The sequence below is a fragment of the Limanda limanda genome, chromosome 4, assembly GCF_963576545.1.
Source record: "Limanda limanda chromosome 4, fLimLim1.1, whole genome shotgun sequence".
In the NCBI taxonomy this organism is placed as follows: domain Eukaryota; kingdom Metazoa; phylum Chordata; class Actinopteri; order Pleuronectiformes; family Pleuronectidae; genus Limanda; species Limanda limanda.
Genome location: NC_083639.1, coordinates 26,677,972 through 26,694,739, shown reverse-complemented (window position 1 = coordinate 26,694,739; position 16,768 = coordinate 26,677,972). Strand labels below are relative to the sequence as shown.

The following is a 16,768-nucleotide window of genomic DNA, read 5'->3' as shown; positions in this document are numbered from 1 at the left end:
ATCACCTTGACAACGGGCCTAAATTTAACTCGTGTGTTTGCCTGCTCGCTGCTCACCGCTGCCGGCGCTTGTCAAAGAGAGTTAGCGAGAGAAGAACCGTAAAATCAGACATCTTGACGGTTGTCGCTATAGCAACCCATCCCGAGATGAAGGTGACGAAGCTGTGATGTTTTTACAGATTCTTTGATTCTGTATCATTTATGTTTGTGATGTAAATTCTTGTGACACTGGATGATGGGTTGATATGTTTTTTGATGAAATGCTTAGAAATAGGTGGAAATTCAGTTAATGAGGAAAAGGTGTTTTCATTTAATGTCTCTGGTAGAAGGGAAGTATAACTTCAATGTTTTGTGTTATGTTGTGTTGATAATGTGAATGTCCAAACTGATTAGATAAAAAAATTACTAATCCTTTTGTTTAACAGAAAGCAAATCTATAACTTGTGCATTGTGATTTTTCTCTGATTCTCCTTTGGATTATTGTAATTGTGGGATCAATAAAAATGTAATCAAAGGGATTCAATTAATTTTGTCTCGGTTGGTTATTCTTACCTTGTTGTCTTTGCTCCTGAACCTGGCTCCTCCGTACAGGTTCACGTCTCGTCCCTCCAGATCCTTGTAGAGGTGCTGACCCAGGATCAGGTGGTTTTTACACACCTCCTCCTCATTAACGCCCTGTAAGCAAAGTGTAGGTGAGAATAGAAATAATCTGGGATCTGATGAGCCATTCTTACATGTTCTTTTTTTTTAACAGTAAATTAAGACTCAACTGTTTAATACTCTAGCTTGTCCAGGAGAAGCTAATTTTTAAAGGCCCTTTCTACTATAGCTGCTTTAAAATGCACATATTCCAGTTAAGTAATTGGTTGTATTCATCATTTTGGGAACAATACAGAAATCACAATACTGAGAGGAGGAGGAAAAAAAGAAAGTCAAAGTATTGATCATTTCCTTCCTACTTCATGTGTTATGGATCAGGACGTAGCACTGTCTCTATGTCTCTAAGTATCCACAATGTCACAGTGAAGGAAGCAGACAGACAGACAGACAGACAGACAGACAGACAGACAGACAGACAGACAGACAGACAGACAGACAGACAGACAGACAGACAGACAGACAGACAGACAGACAGACAGACAGACAGACAGACAGACAGACAGACAGACAGACAGACAGACAGACAGACAGACAGACAGACACACACACACACAGACAGACACACAGACAGACAGTCGAACCTACAGTTAGAGGTGTCCTCATCAGGGGGATGAAAGCTGTGAAAGGGCCGTTGTGACTCAGCAGCAGGAAACAGCCTTTCTCTGAAACACACACAGATACAAAGGGCAAAGATCAGAACACCATCACCACGACAACGACACCAAACTGTAGGAAGCTGGTGACAGAGGCAGAACACTTTTAAGGACTCTTATCCCGTAGTTATTGAATACACCGTTTAAGATCCAGATTAAATGTAAACGACGAATCAATAACTGAAGGAAAACTGAATCAAATCAAACTGGATCAGTGAAATCAGTCATTCGGGTTCGGGTTGTAGTTCTGGTTCTTTTTACCGAACAGGGAAACGGCCTCAGTCAGATTTTCTCTCTGGCGTCCGCTCCTGCCAAGCTCAATGAGCCGCTCCATCAGGTTACCATAGCAACGCCGACCATCCCCGATCTGACCTGCCTCACACACACACCTGCAGAAGGAAGATTGGTGACAGGACGACGAATTACACTCCAATACACCAGTGGTGGGAAGTAACGAGGTAGAAATACTTTGTTTCTGTACTTAAGTAGATTTTTCACATATCTGTACTTTACTTGAGTATTTCTTTTCCTGACGACTTTTTACTTTTACTCGTTACATTTGAACAAAAATATGTGTACTTTCTACTTCTTACATTCTCAAACTGGCTCGTTACTTGAGCAGCGGAGGTTCTCTCTCTCTCTCTCTCTCTCTCTCTCTCTCTCTCTCTCTCTCTCTCTCTCTCTCTCTCTCTCTCTCATCTAGGGTTACATTTTTTTACATTATATACATTATATTCATATTGTTGTTATAATTTTTCAGTCAGTTGAGATAAATCTTGAGGAGAAACATTTTGGGTTGTTTTGTCTCTGTATAGACCTACTATAAAAAGCACTTTGCATTTTTAATTTTGGTACTTGTACTTTTACTTTTGATACTTAAGTACATTTCAACACCAGATACTTTTGATACTTAAGTACTTTTAATATGAGCTACTTTAAGACTTTTACTCAAGTCATTTTCTGACGGGTGACTTCTACTTTTACCGAAGTCACTTTCAGGTAAGATATCTGTACTTTTACTCAAGTATGGCTTTCAAGTACTTTATACACCACTGCAATACACACATTCATACAAACTAAACACAGAGCTAGAAGACATAGAGACAAGCGGTGTCTGACATCAGCTGTCAGTGTAGATCTGGTTGTTGTGTATCTAAACAGCCAGAGACAGTAGGCTCGAGTTGTGTAGAAGAAAAAGACATGAACAGTGTGTGTGACTCTGACCGGGGTTGTCCATCCAGCTCAGTCTGACACACAGCTGTGGGGTCACACGTGTCTGCTGAACAAGCAGAAACCAGCCAACAGCCGGACTCAGTCCTGCCACCCATAGGGGACATGCCAGACATGCACTCACAGCTGGACTGAGAGACAGACACACACACACACACACACACACACACACACACACACACACACACACACAGATAAACACAATGTTAAACGCTGTACAACACTCCGCTCCATATACACTTACTTCACATCATATGTGATATGTGTTCATATAAACCATATTGATATTATATATCATTTTATACAATAATATTGTCTTTTGCACACTCTGTCTACATATTCTTAAACTCATAGTATATCATATTACCTATTGTATAGTCAAATACGTATATTCATACCTCTACTATATATCATATATTATATCATACTCTCTGTATATTCTTTGTATACATAAGTCTATATACACATATTTATACATGTGTACATGTTATAAGTACTATTATTATATCACTATTACTATTATTATTATATAAACTGTTGCTGCAATTATTACTATATACTGCTTTTATATTGGTATAATTACTATCATATATAAATATATATTATGTTATATTATATACTATATATACTGTACTATTTTTATTTTTATATACTGTCTAACAATAACATTACCATCATATCATCAGTACTATTACCATCATCTTGCCACTGCACCTTATCTACCTATTTATCTTTTTATTATTTATATTTTTTATTCTTTCTACCTCAATATTTTTTATTTTATTCTATTGTATTGTATTTTATTGTATTCAAATACACCGGCTGCTATGACAACTTAATTTCCCTTCGGGGATGAATAAAGTAATCTATCTATCTATCTATCTATCTATCTATCTATCTATCTATCTATCTATCTATCTATCTATCTATCTATCTATCTATCTATCTATCTATCTATCTATCTATCTATCTATCTATCTATCTATCTATCTATCTATCTATCTATCTATCTATCTATCTATCTATCTATCTATCTATCTATCTATCTATCTATCTATCTATCTATCTATCTATCTATCTATCTATCTATCTATCTATCTATCTATCTATCTATCTATCTATCTATCTATCTATCTATCTATCTATCTATCTATCTATCTATCTATCTATCTATCTATCTATCTATCTATCTATCTATCTATCTATCTATCTATCTATCTATCTATCTATCTATCTATCTATCTATCTATCTATCTATCTATCTATCTATCTATCTATCTATCTATCTATCTATCTATCTATCTATCTATCTATCTATCTATCTATCTATCTATCTATCTATCTATCTATCTATCTATCTATCTATCTATCTATCTATCTATCTATCTATCTATCTATCTATCTATCTAAAGAACACCCTTCCACCAAGTGCTGAGGTAATCGCAATTGTATTATCAAAGTCAGAGTAGCAATTCAAAATAATTAGCATTGTGGTGTGTGGGTTTTGGATCTGGATTTAAATTCTCTGGAGCTCTCTCACCTTGTTGGGTCCTTTAAAGACGCACACAGTAGAGTTCATGGGACACCCGCCATTGTTCTCTAAGCAAAGGTTTCTGGGTACACAGATCCTTCCATCACCCTGGTAGTCGGGCTTGCAGACGCAGCTGACCCTTGACCCCTGTGAGGAGCACTCGGCGTTGACGTCACAGTCTCTTGCTGAACAAATACCTGAACCGGAGAATGAACATTATTTATTTACAGGTCCCAGATGATTCCCTGGAAATAACCCTCAAATATAAAAGAAATCAGGATTACACCCTTGTGGTCATTTGCCTTCACAAACCACAATTGAGATATGGTGTTAATTGGGGGCAGAACTTTTTTTTGCTTAATGTTGTGATGCAACTTGACCGATTGGCAGAGGCAGATAACCGCGAGAAGGTTATTAATATATATATATATATACATACACACATTTATATTGGTTATTATAGGTTTGTATAGGAGGAAATCAGCCTCCAGATCAGCAAATAGCTAAATTAAATTCCAATAGCTGTGTTCCATTCAGTAGAAGGCAGGCACAATGCATATTTACCACATAAAGTATTGAATTCGAACACTTTGCACTAAAATGTTATTTAAAAGCTCAAATAAAAACGGAGAAATCTGAATTTGGAGCAGCTTGTTTACTTCCGCATTTGCCCTGTGCCGTCTTCCTGTATCCGGGCAGACATTCACAGCTGGCAGTGTCTCCCTCTCCGCTGCAGAAGGAGTAGGGGTTGCAGTTGCTGCACCTGGAGTTCACTGTCAATAACACAAACACAACAGCAGCAGCAGTGTGAGCGACAATTACACATCACACAAACAGTAAACATGCACATGGAGCAGTAATTACAACGGGATCTGAGTGGCTGACTCCTGAAGACAAGGCCGACAGTTTGTGTGTGCCCCTCCATCATTTTGAAATCATTTGTTGTTCCCTTCTTTCATCTGTTTCAGTCCAAATTCATCCTTTAATTATTAGTGTGAACCAAAGACTGTAAATAAAGATGCACAGCAAAACGTCACTTCCTCCCTGTATCCAGAAATGAAGCCAAAATATCCATGATCCGAGGATTCCACTGAACCCTCCGGAGCCTGATATGCAGCCTCCACTTTGTTTGTTCCGTGGGGAATAAATAATTTAATCCATATTTTTATTCAGAGGTGTAAATTCAATTTATTCCAACAAGTTCACGGCTGAATATTAATCAGAGATAAGGCTGTTTTAATCCTAGTCGAGATGAAAATAAAACATCGTCTATCATTATGAGTTCTCTGTCAATTTATTCTTCAGTGTGGATGAGAAATTAATACCAGGGATTTAATTGCCTAACATAATCAGAGCAACTTAGAATTTGTGAATTATGCAGTTTAGTTAAACCCAATGATATGTAGTTATACAGTCTGAGCCGAGCATGTTTGGCTGTATGATGATTCAGCATTTCTCACCTTGGTCACAGATCTTCCCGGTGTACGGCGGCTGACACAAACACTGTCCGTCCCCGTCGGGACCTTTACTGCAGACTCCGTGCACGCAGCCACACTCTGTACAGGTGCAGACAAAGTGCAGTTCATCAAACAGCTGTGGGAGGTTTCTGCTGCTTCGAATACACAATATTCAAATCGGGAGGTTATCTTCTTCACTCATATGAGCTCAGAGGTGAGGAGGTAAGACAGAGTTTACCTTTATCACACTTTTCTCCAAAAGCGTTTGGGTCCTTACACTCCTGACAGGCGAACCCAGAGAAGCCGTCCTGAACAGAGAAGGTTTTTCATTTTTACCATTCGTTTTGAAATATCACCACAAAGTCAACAAGATGTTTAAAAAACAACACAACATGTTGTTCCCCTCAACACGCAAACACAACACTGACCTCACAGACGCAGGTCCCGTTGCCCAGGTCTCCGTCCTGACAGGCGCCATGGAAGTTACAGGTCTTCCCTGACCAGCTGGGACAGGCTGCAGAGAGACAGACAGACAGACAGACAGACAGACAGACAGACAGACAGACAGACAGACAGACAGACAGACAGACAGACAGACAGACAGACAGACAGACAGACAGACAGACAGACAGACAGACAGACAGACAGACAGACAGACAGGCAGGCAGGCAGGCAGGCAGGCAGGCAGGCAGGCAGGCAGGCAGGCAGGCAGGCAGGCAGGCAGGCAGGCAGGCAGGCAGGCAGGCAGGCAGGCAGGCAGGCAGGCAGGCAGGCAGGCAGGCAGGCAGGCAGGCAGACAGACAGACAGACAGACAGACAGACAGACAGACAGACAGACAGACAGACAGACAGACAGACAGACAGACAGACAGACAGACAGGCAGGCAGGCAGGCAGGCAGGCAGGCAGGCAGGCAGGCAGGCAGGCAGGCAGGCAGGCAGGCAGGCAGGCAGGCAGGCAGGCAGGCAGGCAGGCAGGCAGGCAGGCAGACAGACAGACAGACAGACAGACAGACAGACAGACAGACAGACAGACAGACAGACAGACAGACAGACAGACAGACAGACAGACAGACAGACAGACAGACAGACAGACAGACAGACAGACAGACAGACAGACAGACAGACAGACAGACAGACAGACAGACAGACAGACAGACAGACAGACAGACAGACAGACAGACAGACAGACAGACAGACAGACAGACAGACAGACAGACAGACAGACAGACAGACAGACAGACAGACAGACAGACAGACAGACAGACAGACAGGCAGACAGACAGACAGGCAGACAGACATTGAGTGAAACAGGATATCTTTCAACAGTTCACTTGACTGATATCAATGAGTGTGTTTTTATTTGGTGAAGTTTGATTGAAAAAATAGGGTAAGGGTTAAATAGATAGATAATTCTAATGTCCATTGTAGCTTTCCATGTGTGTGTGTGTGTGTGTGTGTGTGTGTGTGTGTGTGTGTGTGTGTCTGTGTGTGTGTCTTACGGAGACACAGCGTTCCCCAGTGCTCCGGGCAGCACTGTGGCTTCATGACACCCTTCGCACAGTGGTGCTGACATCCGTCCAGCAGCACGTTGTTGCCTCCGATCTGCACCACGTAGCTGCAGCACACAGAGAACAGGAGGTCAACCAGCTGCTCCATCTACACATCGTATCACTACACCTAACCTAACACCACCTAACCTAACACCTAACACCTAACACCTAACACCACCTAGCCCTACATCCACTCATCAGGTGCAGGTTTGTGTGTAAGAGCAGAATATCGTTATCTGCTTTGATATGTTTAGCGTTTAACGTTAGTAACTAACAGGTGTATAAATATGTATATATATATATATATATATATATATTTAGATATATGTATTTTATTTTCTATTTTAAATGTTTGCTATTCTATTTTATACTATTTTATTCAAATTTTTTTTTTTTGGTTGTAATTACTTTGAGCATTGCTAGAAGAGAGCCTGTGACTATGTTATTGTTGTGCATTCGATAATAAACTCTTAAATCTTGAATCTACCGTAGCAAGATAAATAGTCAAAACAATCTAACTTTATTTCTGTAGAAATTTTTCTAAACAATGTGACAAATTGCTTTATAAAAATACGTGGGGAATAAACAGCACGGAAGCAAAAGAAAACAAAACTAAAAAGGGATTTATAACCTCAAGCTCTGGAAAACATTAAACAAAGATCAACACCTGACACCTAGTGGCCGGAGGAAGAGGGTGAGGAGAGGGGGTGCTCAGTTGGTTGCAATATGCATCTTCACCACTAGATGCCACTATACCCCAAACACTGAACCTTTAAGGTACAGTATCGGAGAAGATCGACTCAGTTACTTTATCCTGCTGCCAGGTGTGTACCTGCAGTTTAAGGTTCCCACGATGCCGAAGCCGTGCGGGCAGCTAGCGGTGGTGACGGCGGCACAGGAAGTGCATGAGGAGTAGGTGTCCAGCCTCTGAGAGATGTCACATCGACCAGGAGGAGGAGTCTGAGGGAACAGAGGAGATCTGTCACTGCACAGCACAATCTGAACATCAGTGATCCTCTGGGTTGCTCTACAGAACGACACAGATCTGCTGAGTCCAGATCAAACTCAGCGTCAGTTCAGTCCCGTGTTTATCAAGAAGCAGCTTCTATTCAAACTTCCACGGAAACTGTCCCGACAGTTCATAGAAGTAGTGATAACACTAGTGTGGTAAAAGTAATGGTACCAGAGGTAGTAGCAGTAGTTTAATGATGAAGCTGGTGGATTTGGAGATATTTTAAATACTCTACAAACTGCATTGAACTTCTACAACAATCCACCAGATTCGATCACAGTTGTGAATAAATGCAGTGACATAAAATGTACAATATGTCCTGTGAAATGTATTAAATTACTTCCGTATAAAGTTATATTATACTGCAAAAATAATTACTACAACTACTTTATGTAAGTAAAATACTTGAGTAAATGTGCCTTGTCATTTTTCCTCACTGAATATTCTTCACAGCAGAGTTCAGCCGTGTGAGGACGAGCTACGCAGATCGTTTAAGTAATGTGGGTAAAAACGAGAATGTTTTCCAATCCAGGCCAAACAGCAAATGTGTGACGCACCTGAACTGAACTGAACTGAACTGTAGAGCAGCTGCAGGTTTTAAACTTGTAACTTGTAACAGTGGCAGTAAAGGAGTTGACTTGTTCATTTGTTAAGTTCAAAAAATTGTTTTATAGATGAACCCAACACAGAGACATGATTCCTGCTGAAAACAATTAGGAGAAAGCAGCTATAAATCTTATCATCCAGGACATCTGAAGGTGAAGGAAATGTTTTTATTGTTAATTATTTTAGTTATAAAGCAAAGTGTTGGACGGATTAACATATGGAGTATCACAAAAGTTCATCCTGAGGAGGAAACAACGGATGGATTTCCAACTCTATCGTGATACTTGAGGTAAAATCAGTGATTCACCAAAGTCTTTAAAGATCCATCATCATGAAGTCTCTAAACAAATCAGACCAAAGTGAGGAGCGAGCAGACAACACTTCCACACACTGATAGAAGGACCTGGGACTTCAGGCCAGAGTCAGTAGATACACTGAGCTTTAAGAGTTGATGTGGGATGTAAATGCTCCTTCATGGTTCCTCTGTGCTGCTGCTTAGCTTCAACAGATCATCATCACACAGCTCATTTCTCTAAGCTCCACTGAGCTCTCAGTAATATGCAGAACAGAGGGCGCCGTGTGACGAGGCGTTTCGTCCCAGGTGAGGTTCTGAAATAGAAAAACCGAGAAGGCAAAGCAGCCAAGTTCCCTGGAGCTCCACACACAGAGAAGGTCTGATTACGTTTGTTCACAACAATGACAAAGATTCAGTGAGAACTCCCTTAAATTCTAAGATTCAAACCATTATAAAAACGAGTTGAATCGTTTGCAGAACCCTGTGAGAACAGATGTAAGATGTTTTCTGTGTGTGAAGAGCAAAAACCTGATGATGATCCTGATCAGCTGCTTTGACCATGACCTCTGGGTTCAAAGCACAGCTGGCACCGTGGATCTATGATTGACAGGTCCAGCACTGTTCCCTTACTCATATTCATGTTCCCCGATGAATGAATCATGATCCTCTGACTTTACCTCTTGCACCACGAGCAGAGGTTTTCATTTATCCTGTGGAAAGTCTCAAAAACGATTGGATGGATCACTATAAAACACACATTCCTGTTCATAGAAGCCGTTATGGCTCAGTTTAAGCTAGGGCTGGGCAAGTTAACTCGTTTTAATCGAGTTAACTCAAGTGATGAGTTAACTCTATTAATTATTTTATCTCGCATTAACTCAGTTTTGATTATTTATTGTTTTATTGTGAAAGGCAGGCTTTTATTTTGTGAAAGTCTGTTGCTGACTGCTGCAGAACAGGAAAAAAGAAAATAATTGGCGGATAAACAATCGAGTTAACTCATCACTTGAGTTAACTCGATTAAAACGAGTTAACTTGCCCAGCCCTAGTTTAAGCACATTGTTGTTATCATCATTCATTGTGTAGGGCATCCTACCGCTATTTTCTACCTCTAAGAATTTTTGTATACACTGTATGTGTGAATTATTGCTGTATGTGAACGAAAAAACTAATAAAAAGATGTGTAAAAAAAAAAAAACCACACATTCCTGTTCTCCTGAGGATACACAGTACACACCAAGCACCATCATCGGGCTGAAGTTTCAATTCATCCAATACTTTGGTTTATGACTAAAAAACTCGCCAAACTACATTCCTATCAAAGCCATGCACGGCTGCGGAGAGAGAGGGGTCGTCTAGGAACCAGGAGGTTGCTGGTTTAATCCCCACTTCCTCAGAGATAGAGCTGAGGAGCCTGTGAGGAAGACAGTGAACCGCTGGCTGTTCCTGGTGCTGCCTCATCCGAGTGCGACACTGGGTCAAATGTTCGGTTTCCTGCACGTGTTTGTTACTGATGAGAAAATGTTAACATGCAAAACATATAAAACGAAGATAGTGAACATGTTAAACCTGCTCAACTTCAGCATGTTGGCATGCATATTCTTATATATTTATATATGTATATATTTTTGCTGTTTTATATATATATTTTTTATTGTACTTTCCACTCCAGCAGCACAAGAACACTTCCCTACTAGACACTGACACAATCACATCATTGCATCCCATTCGTGTATCTGTATATATATTCTCTGTATGTGATTTATGTATGTATGTCAGTGAGGTGTTTAAGTGTTCACTGTATAAGCTACTGGATGTTCTATATTTCCCTCGGGATTAATAAAGTATCATCTATCTATCTATCTATCTATCTATCTATCTATCTATCTATCTATCTATCTATCTATCTATCTATCTATCTATCTATCTATCTATCTATCTATCTATCTATCTATCTATCTATCTATCTATCTATCTATCTATCTATCTATCTATCTATCTATCTATCTATCTATCTATCTATCTATCTATCTATCTATCTATCTATCTATCTATCTATCTATCTATCTATCTATCTATCTATCTATCTATCTATCTATCTATCTATCTATCTATCTATCTATCTATCTATCTATCTATCTATCTATCTATCTATCTATCTATCTATCTATCTATCTATCTATCTATCTATCTATCTATCTATCTATCTATCTATCGTCATAGTGAGTGAGTGCTTGTAAACCAACATTAACATCTGACCTGAGGCCCTGTTGTGCTTTACTACAGCCTCTGGATGAAGACTCTTAATATTTTGGTTAGGGTTTAAGGTTTTTGTTAGGCCTTTACCTTTACCCTTTAAATATGCACTTAATACAAAACTTAAGCAGAGTCCGCATGACCCAAAACTTTTTATTCATACAGTGAGCAAAAGTGATTCTGTACTAACAAACACAAATAATCTTTGAGTTCATTCTGTGCAGGGGAAACAATCTGTGGTGTAACGACTTCCTTCAGATGAAAGGAATCTAACGGGTACAGACAGGTGTCACAGTATCTCAGTGTGAGGGTGTGTGTGTGTAAAGTGTGTTACCGGTTGTTGTAGTGACGTTTGCAGGCGGAGCAGCAGCAGCAGCAGCAGCAGCAGCATGGCTCCCAGTGTCACATCCAGTAGAGAAAAAATAAATCCACAAATCCACTGTCCTCCTCAGTCAGTAGGACAAAAAATAATCAGGAGAAAAAGTGGAATATGTGTCACGGCAGAGTTAGATCTCTCCCATGCAGAGTGAGACTAAAGCACAACCTGCAGTTCGAGCTACAGGAAAAAACACTCAGATAACGACATCCTCTGTGCAGGAATAACACACCAATTAAAAAACAATAGAGTCCAGCAGGAGCGTGGCCAAGAAAACGGCCAAGAAAACTGAAAACAACCTGTTGCTCGAGAGAGAAACTGAGAAAACAGCTGAAAATATGAAAAAATCAAACGGTACAGGGTGGATCCAGGCACCAGGCGTGGGGATCATCAGCAGTTTCTCTCGGCCTGAAGGCAACAACCCCTGGTGTCTGGGAACCAAGAAATAACAAACAGCACACAACTTAACTTTCAGCTCAGTGTCCGGTGAGGCCGAGAGCGACCAGAGGCTGGAGTGGCTGCTGCCGTCTTTTCCTCTGTTCTAGGGAAAAAAGAAAAACAGAAACTGGCACCTCCTGGAACCTCCCAGCAGAGGTCATCTCCTCCTACTACTCCCCTCGTAGTAACAGCAGCAGTACTTGTAGTAACTGTAAGAGTACTGATACACAAAGAAGCAGCAGTCACGGTACCAGTATCGTTAAAGTAAAGTAAGAGTAACATAAATATAAACGCTCACTACTCTCTTAAAAAGCTCTGGATTCTTGTTACTGTTGAACATAAACATCAGTAACTCTCTGTACACAGTGTTTATTAGTTACACATGTACTAATGTGATCCAGTACAACTGTTCTAACATAAATGTATTTTCACAATGTCAATAATGTCATTAATAAAACCTGTTTATGCTTTAGAGCTGAGGTCCAATGTAGAGATGGTGTTGCACCAGTTACACATTCGATTCAGGAGATGTTTCTGAACCTGAGGATCAACAATCAAATAAAAACATTGACCTTTAGTTTGAATCACTTTAAAACTGTTAATATGACTTCATAAGTTAGATTATTACATTTTTGTCCGATAAAAACTGCTCACTTTTAGAATAACTTTGCTGGATTAATTTTTTTATTCAGATTAACTAGATTAATCCGTTTGTCGTTTGGTTTAAGTTGTGTTTTAATTGACTAATAGTTTCAGCTCTAGATTTAATACAAAGCTTTGGAGTTATTATGACCCTGGATTATAGCAAAAATTGCATTTTCTCTTTTTATCTACGGTGTTTTATCCTTTTCTCTCAGAGGTTGTCTACTTTTACACGAGCCCATCTGAGGACTTGGTATCTCCGCCCGAATCTTATTCCCACTTGTTGTCCGGCTCATGTTTTTGTTTACAGCAGATCAGGAGCTGCTGTAAACAAAACCTTTAGATAATGAGACTACATTGGATATAAACATAAGTGGAGTGAGAGAGAGAAAGAAAAGTCTTCAATTGCTTCTACTGCCGTTGCTGAATAATTGTACAAACAGGTAGAATCAAATATCCTTAGAATGTTTATTAGAATGTTTTGCTCTTTGACTGCCAGATCTATCTGGAAGCGGAGAGAGAGAGAGATTGAGAGAAATCCTCTCTCTTCCTGACAGGAAGTTTCGGGCGGATACTCGTCCCAGTGGGGCGCTGTGATTTGGACGGATTTCCTCGTCAGCTGACACAACTCCTCGCTTGCTTCTCGTAACGAAACGAGGACAAACGTGAAAAGCTGTGTTTCTTTCCTGTTTTATCTCAGTTTGATTTTGTCAAAACAGATGACAGACGGATCGGGGGTGATTCTCACCAGAGGGGGTTGAAAGGTCAAACTGCAAACAGGCCGAACAATGGCAGGAAGCCGGCTGGTGTTCAGGGGCTGTCACTAAGCCACTGCAGAGATTTACTGCCTTGCTCACCGGCTCTCCTGCAGTCTAGAAAACCTCTTTAACTTGTTTTGTTTTTTTACCTTCACAGATACAGCTGACGGTGCAAGAATGCAAGATGGAAAGTTCAGAGATCACCCAGAGTTATTACCAATGCTTTCAATCCTGTCTGTTTGTTTGTTGGTTGCTTTTTCAGCAGAAATACGCAAAAGCTACTGAACAAATTTGCCGATGGGACTTGGAGCAAGAAGAAGTCATAAGATTGTGGGGATTGGTATTTATGACTTTGGTAAATTTGGTTTTGGTTTGATTGGATTTCAGGAAACTGTTTGGGTCTCGGCAAAAACTCTCCTGTGTGATATTCTGGATGCAATTCATTTTGAGGGTAAAATCAGTATCTGCACCAAACTGTCTATCACACAGTTGTGGAGACATTTTCAATCACATTTCATGACGATCCCTGGAGTTGTCGCAGACTGATGGACCAACATTGATATGCACAGAGTTACATTTCTAAAAAACGACATATATGAAGTCTAATTCTTTATTCATAATGGGAATACTGACTGAGAAGAATACAGACTGACCTCCCACGGCTTAATTCAATGAGCCCAGAACTAGTGAAGCTCTTCTGCACGTTATAGAACAAGAGTGTAAAGTTATTTCCTCCTGACAAATCACCATCACCGTGATCTTTATGTTAAGTCTGTGTGCTGCCAACTGGATGTACTCTTATCTGTGGTCTGTGATATACTCCAACAGCTCTGTGAAACCTTGAGGTTGTTTGATTGAGTCCGAAACAAGTTAAGAATTCAAACACTTTGGGTTTTACATAATCACACACACTTAAACACACATACATCCTGCTGACTCCTGAAAAAGTAATTAAAGAAATGAAGAGAGGTCACAGGGCGGCGGCAGAGGTCGTGTCTCTCAGCCCTGTGACCATCCAACCTCAGCTCAGGTCCCAATCAGCAGAAAACAGCCGAGCAGACAAGAAACACCAGGAGAGGAAGTGAGGAAGGAGTAACTCTCTGTGTCACATGATCCCTCTGGTTGTTCACTGGTGTCTCTGGGATTCAGTCGTTAAGAATAAACACATCACCTCAAGAAAACCCAGCGTGCAGGGCCGTGCACAGAAGGTTTGGGGCCGGTTTTCTTCACTGTTTCTAAATTTATATGTAGTGTAAATAAAGTAGCCTATGTACACTGCACATGGAGGATATGAGAAAACGTATTGCCTGGTAGACGCTGTAGAGGTCAAGCAGGTCAGGGACACGTAACATTCTGAAAAGTCTCAACCAAAACGTCTCCTTATTTAGTCAAAAAAAAATTGATGCAAAAAATTCTGGAAACCACAATCCTGCTAAACTGAATTATCATCTAATCAGAACCAGGATTAAATCTATTTAACTTTTAACTACAAATGTAACTGACTTGAACCAAACTGTTTTAGCGGCTGAACTGAACCGTTGCTGCTAAACCTGTTAACCTGACCAACACATGCTAATGCTACGCTACCTGAACTACCGACATGTGGATTAACCAGTTAACAAAAACTTAGCACCAAAATCGGACAGGACGATTAACTCACCTGTACCAAACTCTTAAAGCTTAGTCTGAACTGTTAGCTAACTTGAAATAGCTAAGCTACACGTTGCCACTAAACCTTGTTCACTGAACTTATTGGACTTCACAGAACCTTAGTTTAAACTAATCCGTTAACTTTACGTTAACCAACTTAACAGTTCCACTGATCCATAAACCAAAACCCTACAAAATCCAAATGTCAATTACGTAATCAAAGAAAAAAGCTGTTAACCAGAACTATTGGCAAACCTGAAGTGACGTTTTTGCGATTAAGCTAAAGTTACCATAACCACCAATGTAGAGCAATCCACTAAATGTTTATAACTTTTTAATTTGCATTTAAATTGAAAGGATTTTCTTTTTTTGAATGTCAAAATTTGTTTTGAATCCTGTCAAGGTGAATTCTCCACGAAACCAAATTAAATATGTGAAGAAGTTTGATAAATTAGATGCTAACTGCAAAACAATTTATCCGAAGTAGTTTCCCATCTGTGACAGTTTCACCTTTTGCAACAAAATGCTTTGTCATGTCACTTTGTTCCAAACAGAAATCCTGCTCCGATCCAGCGTTTCCATGCGATAAACCTTCAAAATGTGATGATTGTCTTTTTTTTTCCCCCCACATGAAAGCTGTGGCTGAAAGTCTGTCCCTGGTCACGTGACCTACTCGAGCTCATCAATGCCAAGCAGAGGTCAGATAAGACATTTTGCTGATCAGACATTTCCTAGTACAGTATCTCTGCCCTCGGCCCATGGAAGTGTCCCTAAAAAGGAAATCGGTGGAACTTCACGACCAGCAGCTCCGACAGACAGGAAATAGAGGAAGTTGAATGAGTTGAAAGGTGGCTGTGCGTTTCGTGCTGCTGAACTGCCGAGTCATCAAAACCTCACTGAGCGGCGGGAGCGACGAACTGCTGACGAGAACCTTTGGTGAATTCTTTCTTAACCTTTTTGTTTTTTTTTGTGCACCATGAAAAACAGATCTTTCCCAGCAGTGTCGGGCAATGGGAGTCAAAAAACACTGAGGTCATGAAGAGTTGCAGATATCTTCACCACATTTGCCAGGAACTTTCAAAGTCATAAAAAGTAAATTTCCGCAAACAAACTTCCTCAAAGCCGTCAGATATCGATGGAGAAATTCTGAATCCTTTCATACGTTTCACAATTTTCAAATTCCTGGAAGTTTTTTGACAATTTTACAGATTTTCCAGTTTGTAAACCATGGATCTTGATGAAAAGTGAAATAATACATATTTAGAGAACAATAAGTGTTTGCAATTTTTGTAGCTTAATTGAATTTAAGGGGATTACACTTGTTTTGGTAAAAGTAACAAACTATTATTACTGCAAGAATTTCCAGGAAATTGTCATTTCAACACTGGAGTTTCTTCTTTTGTAATGAAATGAGGAATAAAGCACGATAACCAAACCAAACCAAACAGGAACTCTGGAGTTTTCAGCTTCACTTTAATTCAGTGGCAAATCCCCGTTAACAAGACAACGACATGGAACATGAACAGTGAAGAAGAAGAATGGGGAGGGGCCTCCGACAGGGGCCGGCTTCCCATTCGCCAACAGTAAGGTACATAAAACACGACAGACAATAACACAAAACACACAAAATAATAAGCGACGACAATAGTAAATT

General features: G+C 40.1%; 1 protein-coding gene across 1 annotated transcript in view; it reads right to left on the bottom strand.

Moving 5' to 3' along the window:
• The window catches only part of stab1 (stabilin 1), a 55,529-nt gene extending 43,712 nt beyond the window's left edge, over positions 1 to 11,817 (bottom strand). The window contains exons 1-12 of the mRNA XM_061070599.1: positions 11,585 to 11,817; positions 7,914 to 8,041; positions 7,031 to 7,146; positions 5,959 to 6,044; positions 5,769 to 5,838; positions 5,534 to 5,629; positions 4,733 to 4,846; positions 4,083 to 4,270; positions 2,537 to 2,673; positions 1,574 to 1,701; positions 1,245 to 1,321; positions 552 to 674 (exon numbers count right to left, since the gene is read on the bottom strand). Coding sequence (XP_060926582.1) covers positions 552 to 674; positions 1,245 to 1,321; positions 1,574 to 1,701; positions 2,537 to 2,673; positions 4,083 to 4,270; positions 4,733 to 4,846; positions 5,534 to 5,629; positions 5,769 to 5,838; positions 5,959 to 6,044; positions 7,031 to 7,146; positions 7,914 to 8,041; positions 11,585 to 11,641 — 1,320 coding nt within the window. The 5' untranslated portion in view covers positions 11,642 to 11,817. The remainder of the gene's footprint in view (positions 1 to 551; positions 675 to 1,244; positions 1,322 to 1,573; positions 1,702 to 2,536; positions 2,674 to 4,082; positions 4,271 to 4,732; positions 4,847 to 5,533; positions 5,630 to 5,768; positions 5,839 to 5,958; positions 6,045 to 7,030; positions 7,147 to 7,913; positions 8,042 to 11,584) is intronic.
• Between the last annotated feature and the right edge of the window lie 4,951 nt (positions 11,818 to 16,768).